A 10366-nucleotide genomic window follows, 5' to 3' on the forward strand; every position below is an offset into this window, starting at 1 on the left:
ACAAGTAATCAGTTATTCGGTTTCAAAGGAAGAGAAGTAATATATATATATATTATTAATGTATATGTATTTTATGTATGTATGAATGAATGAATGATGTATAACATAACTATATTTCATGTCAATTAATGATCTTTTATAATTTTGTTGCTAACACTTATGTCCTAAAAACCTAGTGGAACTTTTAATTGGGTTTATATAATCCCTCTATATTTGTGACAATCTTGCAATTGATCATACTTGAGTCACAAAACAGAACATATATTTTATTTAAAGTAACTTATCAAGTACTCTCTACAGTTATTCAGTTACTAGAACTCTTGTGTAAGTGAACTATACTAACTAAGCATTTGTCAGTACCACATACTATTCCTATTTCACTTTACTTGTTTTTTTAAGGCAATCTGTTTGCATGCTTTTTTTAAGTAAGTCCAACTAATTCGATTTTACAGTGTAACGTCACTTTGGATAAAAAGGGTCTACTTAATGATAAGTAACTTATGCCCACATTTATGAACACCACATTTTAGGCTGTCGGGACTCATAATATAAGGGCTGATGTAGTGTATGTGGACCCCGTAGATTCCCTAAAATGACTGATTTAAGAATGCTATCATCTCTTTTTGCCTGGTTGTCTGGCATCTTGTGTTTTCCCGACCTGTTTCACATATTCTGGTATACCACACTGGTATACCAACTCTCCAAAAAGTAAACTTGGCAACATAGGTACCAAAATACATTTAATTTCTTGCTAAACTTGCAAAAAGTGATCACAGATTAGATGCATTGCCAGTAAAAATAAAAAACCTATCAGTCAAATTAGATAATACATTTTTTTGCTTCTAAAATAAGATCTGAAGGTGAAAGTGTTTCTGTATAAACTGCAGTAGTGCATAATGCATCACAAAATAAACAGGGTAAATGATAATCAATGCATGAATTAAATACTTTGTATTAATTACAAAAAAAAATGACCTCCCTTATTTCCCAGGATTTGCTTGTCAACCAAGCATATTTGTGTATTTACATTATATGTGCATTATCTGATGGCTTTTTTAATGGCCATGTTTTGCCCAACTTCCTATGCGTCAAACTTTCTCCTTCGTCTGAATGTATGTCAGTGTAATTTGAATATGTTAAAGCTGAGCATTGATTCACAGCACAACAGCTATATGAGTTGGAGAGCATTCACTGTAAAATACCTGTGTGTAAATGATGGTCCTATGCGAACTGAAGTCTGCTGGAGAGATGCAGTGGCTGCTGAAACAGTCTCAGCTCAGCATATACTGCCACACAGTGTCTCAAACCAGAACAAGCCCAGTCTCACTTCTGCTGCTACTCAACCTCATATGCCTTCATCCTGGGAGAACACGTATACTGTAGTATTAATACTTAAATATGTTATTTTATCTCTAGCTGACCTCCAGGGTAAGTTAACAGATAACAAACATTTTATGTATTGTACTTTAAAAGTGCATTATAATTCATTAGAATTGTTTTAAAGTCTATTTTAATTAAATATTTTAATGCACACAATACACACCTGCATTTTTTTAGCTTAGTTATTTAGATTTTCTTCCTGTCTATGAGAATTTTAAGTTGTTGACAGACAGATAGATAGATAGATAGATAGATAGATAGATAGATAGATAGATAGATAGATAGATAGATAGATAGATAGATAGATAGATAGATAGATAGATAGATAGATACGAAATATTAGATAGATAGACAGACAGACAGAAATGTGTTCATTAAAAGTTACATTAATGTATTAAAAAATTGTAACACTACTGCATTTGGCATTCAAACACAAAGACGTGAATCTTTTACTTATGTTATAAAAAAGTTATAAAAAATGATAAAAGTCGTGACCGGTGATTATCATGAATGAATTCAAATGTGATTGTTCTTTTCCCACCTGTATTTAAGTGTTCACTGGAAACGATAACTAAACTAAACACCCAGTCCGGCTATCCTCCGGTCACTGAGGCGATGCGCGGTAACCTGTGACGCACACACGCACACACACACACACACACACACACACGGACGCACGCACAGCGGACAATCTGGCAAAGGTAAACCACGGAAGGGAGGGGGGGGGGGGGCGTGACGTCACAGGAGTGATGTCATATCGCCTATAAAACCATGAGCCGAAATGACATCGAGTAAGAGTTGAGCTCGACACCTCTGGGAGTTAATGAAAGCTTGTGACTGAGACACACTTAAACAACTGATCTTCTCCTCTGACATCCACTGCCCGAAGCATCATCACGATGATCATCTCGCATTTGGTGGCTTGTGGACTTATTCTGACTCTTCTATCAGTCCGTGCCGAGGCAAAACCATTAACGCAGGAAGAACAGAGGGTGAGTCTCATATTTAGACCTGCTTAACAAATGATACAGTTTGTTTAATATTCAGACAGACATAAAAAAGTTTATTATAGTCTTTATAACTTGTGAAAAAGACGCGCTAAAGCTTAGACATGCAGTTACGCGCAAAAGTACGCGTTTAAATCCAGTGCGTAAAACGCGTAAAATGCGATTGTTTGATTTTATTTAATTTTTTAAATAACCATCTCAATTAGATTTTTTTTTCTTCTTTTTTTTTTCATCAGTACGTTCTCATCACTAGTATCATGCAAAAGCGACTCGGTCGTTATTAGACCGCAGAAGCTGGAGTTTGGACACTTGTCCGGACGCAATGTTTGCCGCAAGCCAAACTTTTTATTCATTAATTTCCGTGACTTACATCATGGCATATCAAAAGGTTCTCGCTCTCAAACATTAAAAAATAAAGAAGAGTAAAGAAAACGCGCTTTTAAGACGCATTGCGCTCCGACTCATCGCTTTGAAGTCACTCCTATAGACTTGAGTTAGATTCGATTCAGAGCGATTTTCAACTTTTAGGTCTCACACTTTTCAGAATGTTCTCGTTTCTGAAGAAAGTTTCGAATTAAAGATACCAAACCTTATTGAGATTTTAACTTCAACTCAAAATCAAATGATCTGAGACTTTTCATTCATTATCAAATAAAGCTTTTTTCTTTTCTCACAGTGATGCCTTGGAAGAACTACTTTGGGTTCCACAAAGAGCCTTTCAGTGAAACGTTCTTAAAAGAACCTCTTTTTGTTCTTAGTGTGAAGAACCTTTAAATAACCTAAAGAACCTTTTCTGGAATGAAATATTCCATGGATGTTAAAGATTCTTTATGGAACCAAAAGATGCAAATATCCTTTATTTTTAAAGAGTGTTTTACTTACATTAAACATAAAAGAGAATTCCATGAAATCTCATGAAATCTGAAATAACAACATAGAAGCCATAATAAATACATTGTAATATGAAATAAACAAATAATCTAGTATATTGGACCAAGTAACCTGTTACTCCATGTGTTTGTGTTACTCTGCTACTGAAGATGTGTTACACGTTACACTTTAAAACTACAGAAAAGGGTTCTGTAATGATATTAATAAATCATATTAGAAAGTAAAAGTGGATTTTTGTGTAAGAGTTTAAAGGAACTTAAATGCATCTTAGAAAGGTAACCAAAAGAACATGTTAAGGGTCTCGGTGTAATAACGGAGGACAGAAGTGAGCACTGAGGTGTTTGTCTGAGCATTGGTGTGAGTGTTTGCTCCCTGTGTCCCTCAGTCCCTGCGGATGCTCCTCGGAGAGGAGCTGTCCGAGTTCCTGGCGGCGGACGAGAGCCAGAGGAGGCTGGAGAGCCGGGCTCGGCTCCTGAGGGACCTGCGCATGGACACGCGGGCCCGGGGCCCCTGGGCTCGGATGATGAACGAGCAGCCCGGATCCCGCAAACTCAGAGCCGGGTCTAAGAAGGGCGGGACCGCGGCCAGGAGCGGATGCTTCGGACACAAGATGGACAGGATAGGGACCATGAGCGGGATGGGCTGCCAGCCGTCTCACTATCCCTCCGTCAACAACCTCTCCTGGTGAGTGTCTGCTCAGATCAGGTGCTCTCTGTCCCCCATTTCATTTCAGTCATATGATTACAGATATGCTTTTATTCAATATTAATACAAATGTACATCTTTATGAAATAATATAATTGTAGATATACTCTTTTTGAAAATATCTTTTCAATTATATGATCACACCTATATTTTTAATCAATATTTAATGCAAATACTGATACAAATTATATATATATCAAATTATATAAATTATATTATAATATTATTATATATATTGTGTGATTTAAAACTATGATAATTTAATTTTAAAAATAAAATATTATTCATTTAAAATTATTATTTAATTAATAAATACATCTGTAGAGATCTAAAATATTAGTTATTTGTATGTTTTTTTTAATATAAATCATTTATTATATGTTTAATGAATGTTAATAGTAAATTAATATTTATTTATTTATTGTTTATAAATGTATAAATAAAAAATATATAATATTTTTAATTAATGTTAACTATATAAATATATAAAATTAATTATATATTTAATATATAAAATGTACATATAATATATATATAAATGTGTATATATATATATATATATATATATATATATATATATATAAAATAAGTAATCTATTTTTTTATCTTTTTAGTATCTGTTGAGTCTAAAACTTATATTAGTAGATGTAATCTTTGGGAATTACATGTAACTTTTAACAGTTAAATAAATTAATATACTTTTAATGAATGTTATATATATATAATATTTGATATAAAATATATATTTGCACATATACGCTTTGGGAATTTCATGGAATTAAACAAATTGATGAAGCGAAACAAATTTCTCTCTCTAATTTTGCCATTGCATTTGTTGCATATCCTCTTTTTTATGCCGATGATATTTATCGTCTGTCATATTAAGCACTGAATGCCTGACAATTACTGAGTTTCTTGATGCCGAAGGCTTTACATGATGTTATAACAGGTGCCATTATTACAGGGAGCTTTATAAGTGTGTCAGACTGTAGTGTGTGTGTGTGTGTGTGTGTACTAGATAACTAAGTGTGGAGCAGAAAGGTTTAGTTTGAATGAGTCATGTGTCAGGCTGATGCGAAGGATATCTGACTCTGTGATGCAGGACTGTTGTCAAAGACTCTGACGCCAGTCTCACAAACGCGTGTGTGTGACGCTGCAGAGACGTGACTGATGTCGGACTGAATCCATCTAACCATATGCCGTCTTTTTCCCTAGAGCGCATCACGAACGTCATGGATTTTGGACAGAATGGACTTAGTTGCTCTTCTTCTAAGGGGAACCTTAAAGAATCGGACTAATGGTACGAAGCCACTACGAGAACCATTTGTGGGGACAATGACACGTACAATTGAAATAAAGTAATTAGATAAAACATATGTACAAACAAAACCAACAACAACAACAACAACATGATGTGGATAAAAGCTGTATATTGTTGCTGCTGCTGCTGTACATTCATGTATTTCATTCTCGCATAAATGTATTTATGTTTAAAAACCTATTTATATGTTTATAAAAGAGATATTTATAAATATGAGTTTTATTTATGTAACATTTTGAAATGAATGCAAACTGCAGGTCAATTCTGTTTGTAACTATTTTGTCTCTAATAGTTGTAAATGTTTTAAAAATCATTAAAAAATGCACAAATGCAACATAAAAAAAACTGGTCGCAAAAGTTTTTAAATGTTACTTTTGAATAACAGATTATGTTACTTAAATGAGACTGAATGTCAAATCGATTAATTATGATTAATCATATATATATATATATATATATATATACACACACACAAACACACATACACATATATATATATATATATATATATATATAATTTTTTTTTTTTTTTTTTTTTTTTATATATATATATATATTTTTTTTTTTTTTTTTTTTTTTTTTTTCAAACACAAATCCTTGTTCAAGTGCAAAAAAAAAAGTCTAAATCAGTATTTTTGTCTTCTTCAAAAAATATTTAAACATCCTTGAAACAAGATCAATTTATCTGAGAATCAAAATTGTGTAATTATAATGTAAAAGTATTTTCTCTAGTTTTAAGCATTCTCTGAAAATATTGCCTCAACTGCTCTCGTTTAAGAATGAAATGCCGTGAATGTATCTTGTTTTGAGGATGTTTGGACTGTAATGTAACAGATGCACATCGACCGCACAGGGGGCGCTCGCGGACACCCTTCTGACACCTAATGACCACATGACACACCCTGCGGTCTCATGGGCTGTGTCGAAATCGCCCCCTACACCCTCATTCACTATTCTCCACATTACTCCACTAATATAGTCCCCTTGAAGGAGTGAATGAAAACGAGTGAGTGAAGTCGGACACTTAGTGAGCCAGAAGGGCTGCAGCTTTTGCATTGATGTTTAATTAAGCATTATAAAACGGATAGTTCCAGTCCTTGATTCTGATTGGTTGAGCCGCGTTCGAAGCCGTTGTAAATTACTCAACAAACATACACTTGTCCGTTTTATAATAGTAATAGTAACTCCAATAGTAAGTTGAAAATATTTATCCTGAACTCTGTCATGGAAACTATCTATAAACATTAATCAAACAGTTTAATAATCATTTAAAAAGGAATTTATAGGCCTACCTATAAATGGATGGATGATTCAGCTGCGGCGCCATCTTCTGGTCAGACGCGGGAATTCATTCAGTGCGCGAGCGCGACTCTCACAGTGCATTGTGGGTATTCTCTAGCCGTTGAGCGCAAATTCCAAACGCAAGTGAGCATCCCTATGCCCTACTCCCTTCGTAGGGCAGAGCCCTTGAAGTGGGGACTTTGGAGTGAGCAGGGCACTTGTGTGTGTGCCATTATGCAGCCGTTTGTAACGCACTTGATGAAGGGAGCAACGAAAGACAATGTCATTTCCTCATTATCTTCACCATCACAACAACATCAACCCATCAGCTGTTCTTACGACAGAAATGTCTTATTATTGCTGTTAACATAACTGTTGCAAATAAATATACATTTTATATAAAAAAAAGTGTTTAAAATATGCGTTATGTGTGTGTGAGTGTATTTCTCTGCTCTCAACTTTAAAACTTGCCGTCTCACCTTTGGACTCTGCGAAATTTCTTACCTATAAAACTTATTTAAACATAACATGACAAAAATGTGTGAAATATCACGAACAAAACAAAACAACTTGAATTGCTCTGTTTGTAAATTAGCTCGAACTCTCCAGCCATCTATCTAGCTTAAATGAGTCAATAGTAGGCTATATTCGCTGGGTCACATGACCATAAATTATCAATTTGCTTCCTTGAAGTGAGCATCGCATGTACCCTTCGCTAATGGCCATGTGGAAGGGCCCTTCGTGAAGTGATCCAGTTGTTCACTTTCGCTTGGAAAACCCCTAAACGGCGTCCCCTTCCCGAAGGGCCCTTCAAGGGTGCAGAATTTCCCCCGAACACTCGTTATTGTGGTGCATTATGGGATTTAATGAGTGCACTTGATAATGTCCACTATGGTTTCAGACACTAGTAATGGCTGTTCCCTCAAATAGTGCCATATATTTAAGGGTATAGGGTGGGATTTCGGACACAGCCGTGGACTTCACGATCATTGTAAGTCCAGTGTAAGTCCATAAAGTGCATAGCCAATGATGTGTGGCATTTGGGACAGGGCCATAAAAGACTACGCCCTCCAAATTGAAGATTTGATTAATAAAACCGCTAGAATGAATAAGGAGGAGCATCAGAGGGCAGGACTGAGCCGTTCAGATAAATCTCTGAAACATAAGGGAAGCATTTTGCAGAATTTTATCTAAATTCAAAATGTCAAAAGGGAGTTTAAGAGCATTGCTACAATTAAGTTTGACCCACTAAGTGGGTAAAATACCATATTTATTACACTGAATTAATGCAGTATGTATATGTCGAGTGCTTTTAAAGGAGAATTACACAAGGAAAGAAAAAAAAAACTGTGTTTTGTCCTTGAAAGCCGGTTTCCTATGACTCACACTTGGTCATTTGGGTTTATTTATTGCAAAGGAAAGCAAGGGACGCTGTGACAGATAATCCAGTTAAAAGAAAATTAAGAGAAAAGCAACGTCTGATCATTGAACTTACCAACCTGGGAGAGCAAGATTCAAGCAAAGAGAAACTATATCAAAAATATTTATATTTGTAATTATAATGTTTAAACCCTAGCCATTTTAAATAAGAAACCCTATATACACTCACCTAAAGGATTATTAGGAACACCTGTTCAATTTCTCATTAATGCAATTATCTAATCAACCAATCACATGGCAGTTGCTTCAATGCATTTAGGGGTGTGGTCCTGGTCAAGACAATCTCCTGAACTCCAAACTGAATGTCAGAATGGGAGAGAAAGGTGATTTAAGCAATTTTGAGCGTGGCATGGTTGTTGGTGCCAGACGGGCCGGTCTGAGTATTTCACAATCTGCTCAGTTACTGGGATTTTCACGCACAACCATTTCTAGGGTTTACAAAGAATGGTGTGAAAAGGGAAAAACATCCAGTATGCGGCAGTCCTGTGGGCGAAAATGCCTTGTTGATGCTAGAGGTCAGAGGAGAATGGGCCGACTCATTCAAGCTGATAGAAGAGCAACTTTGACTGAAATAACCACTCGTTACAACCGAGGTATGCAGCAAAGCATTTGTGAAGCCACAACACGCACAACCTTGAGGCGGATGGGCTACAACAGCAGAAGACCCCACCGGGTACCACTCATCTCCACTACAAATAGGAAAATGAGGCTACAATTTGCACGAGCTCACCAAAATTGGACAGTTGAAGACTGGAAAAATGTTGCCTGGTCTGATGAGTCTCGATTTCTGTTAAGACATTCAGATGGTAGAGTCAGAATTTGGCGTAAACAGAATGAGAACATGGATCCATCATGCCTTGTTACCACTGTGCAGGCTGGTGGTGGTGGTGTAATGGTGTGGGGGATGTTTTCTTGGCACACTTTAGGCACCTTAGTGCCAGTTGGGCATCGTTTAAATGCCACGGCCTACCTGAGCATTGTTTCTGACCATGTCCATCCCTTTATGACCACCATGTACCCATCCTCTGATGGCTACTTCCAGCAGGATAATGCACCATGTCACAAAGCTCGAATCATTTCAAATTGGTTTCTTGAACATGACAATGAGTTTACTGTACTAAAATGGCCCCCACAGTCACCAGATCTCAACCCAATAGAGCATCTTTGGGATGTGGTGGAACGGGAGCTTCGTGCCCTGGATGTGCATCCCACAAATCTCCATCAACTGCAAGATGCTATCCTATCAATATGGGCCAACATTTCTAAAGAATGCTTTCAGCACCTTGTTGAATCAATGCCACGTAGAATTAAGGCAGTTCTGAAGGCGAAAGGGGGTCAAACACAGTATTAGTATGGTGTTCCTAATAATCCTTTAGGTGAGTGTATATATATATATATATATAAAAAAAAAAAAAATATATATATATATATATATATATATATATATATATATATATATATATTTTTTTTTTTTTTTTTTTTTTGGCCTTGGTGAGCAGAAGAGACTTATTTCAAAATCTTTCATTTACTTCATCAAAAATACAGTAAAAACAGTAATATTGTGAAATATTGTGTCTGAAATGTCCCCTCTGTCATGTGGAGTTCCTCAGGGCTCGGTTTTAGGTCCTATTTTGTTTTCATTGTATATCAGCCCTCTTGGTGAAATAATTCGTCATTTTAAAAGTGCTTTCGTATCACTTTTATGCTGACGTCATTCAGTTGTACTGTTCATTCAAAGAGTCACAGTTAATTAAGTTAAAGGAAGTTTTGCATTAAGAACTGGTTAAACAATAACTACAACTGAATACAAAAAAGACTGAAACCTTAATCATCGCTCCAGATCAAAAACTACCTCAAATCAAACAGTTGGTCAGAAACTGCTTTTATCATTTGAGAAATATTTCTAAAATGAGAACACTGTTGTCCAAAGCTGACATGGAGATGATTATTCATGCCTTTATTTCTTCTCGTTTAGATTTTAATTCTCTTTTCTTGTCTGAGTCGTTTGCAAAAATGGTGCAAAATAAAAGCCAGGCTTTTAACAGGAACCAGCAGAAGGACACGCATTACACCGGTTTTATCCACACTCCATTGGCTTCCAGTCAGAATTGATTGTAAAATTTTAGTTTAGACTTTTAGAGCTCAACATGGACATCTTTACTCCCCCTCCCGCACTCTCCGGTCCTCAGGTCAAAACCTCCTGATGGTCCCCAAAACACGCTTTAAAACTCAAAAGTTTCCCCCAAACTCTGGAACTAATGAGTTTGTGTGTGGTCCAGTCTCTTGATTCTTTTAAAAAGCAGCTGAAGACACTTTTATCTAAAGCTTTTAGTTGATTGGG

At 35.9% G+C, this 10366-nt stretch overlaps 1 protein-coding gene across 2 annotated transcripts; it reads left to right on the forward strand.

Annotated features, from left to right (window-relative positions):
- The first annotated feature begins 2106 nt into the window (after window positions 1-2106).
- Window positions 2107-5641, forward strand: nppc (natriuretic peptide C). 2 transcript variants are annotated; one of them, XM_079891193.1, is made up of 3 exons: window positions 2107-2372; window positions 3664-3962; window positions 5199-5641. In XM_079891193.1, coding segments are annotated over exons 1-3 (393 nt in total). In that variant the 5' UTR covers window positions 2107-2279; the 3' UTR covers window positions 5200-5641. The 2 variants fall into 2 exon arrangements, with proteins under 2 accessions (XP_079747319.1, XP_079747318.1); XM_079891192.1 differs by lacking the exon at window positions 5199-5641 and having other exon boundaries at window positions 3664-3985.
- The last annotated feature ends 4725 nt before the right edge of the window (window positions 5642-10366 follow it).

Source organism: Squalius cephalus (assembly GCF_949319135.1).
Source record: "Squalius cephalus genome assembly, chromosome: 13".
NCBI classification, from domain to species: Eukaryota; Metazoa; Chordata; class Actinopteri; order Cypriniformes; family Leuciscidae; genus Squalius; species Squalius cephalus.

Excerpts from the sequence above, each read along its gene's own strand:
- nppc (XM_079891192.1), top strand. The coding sequence starts at position 2,280 with ATGATCATCTCGCATTTGGTGGCTTGTGGACTTATTCTGACTCTTCTA. Across the intron at positions 2,373-3,663 it reads TAACGCAGGAAGAACAGAGG|TCCCTGCGGATGCTCCTCGG; the intron begins GTGAGTCTCATA and ends TGTGTCCCTCAG.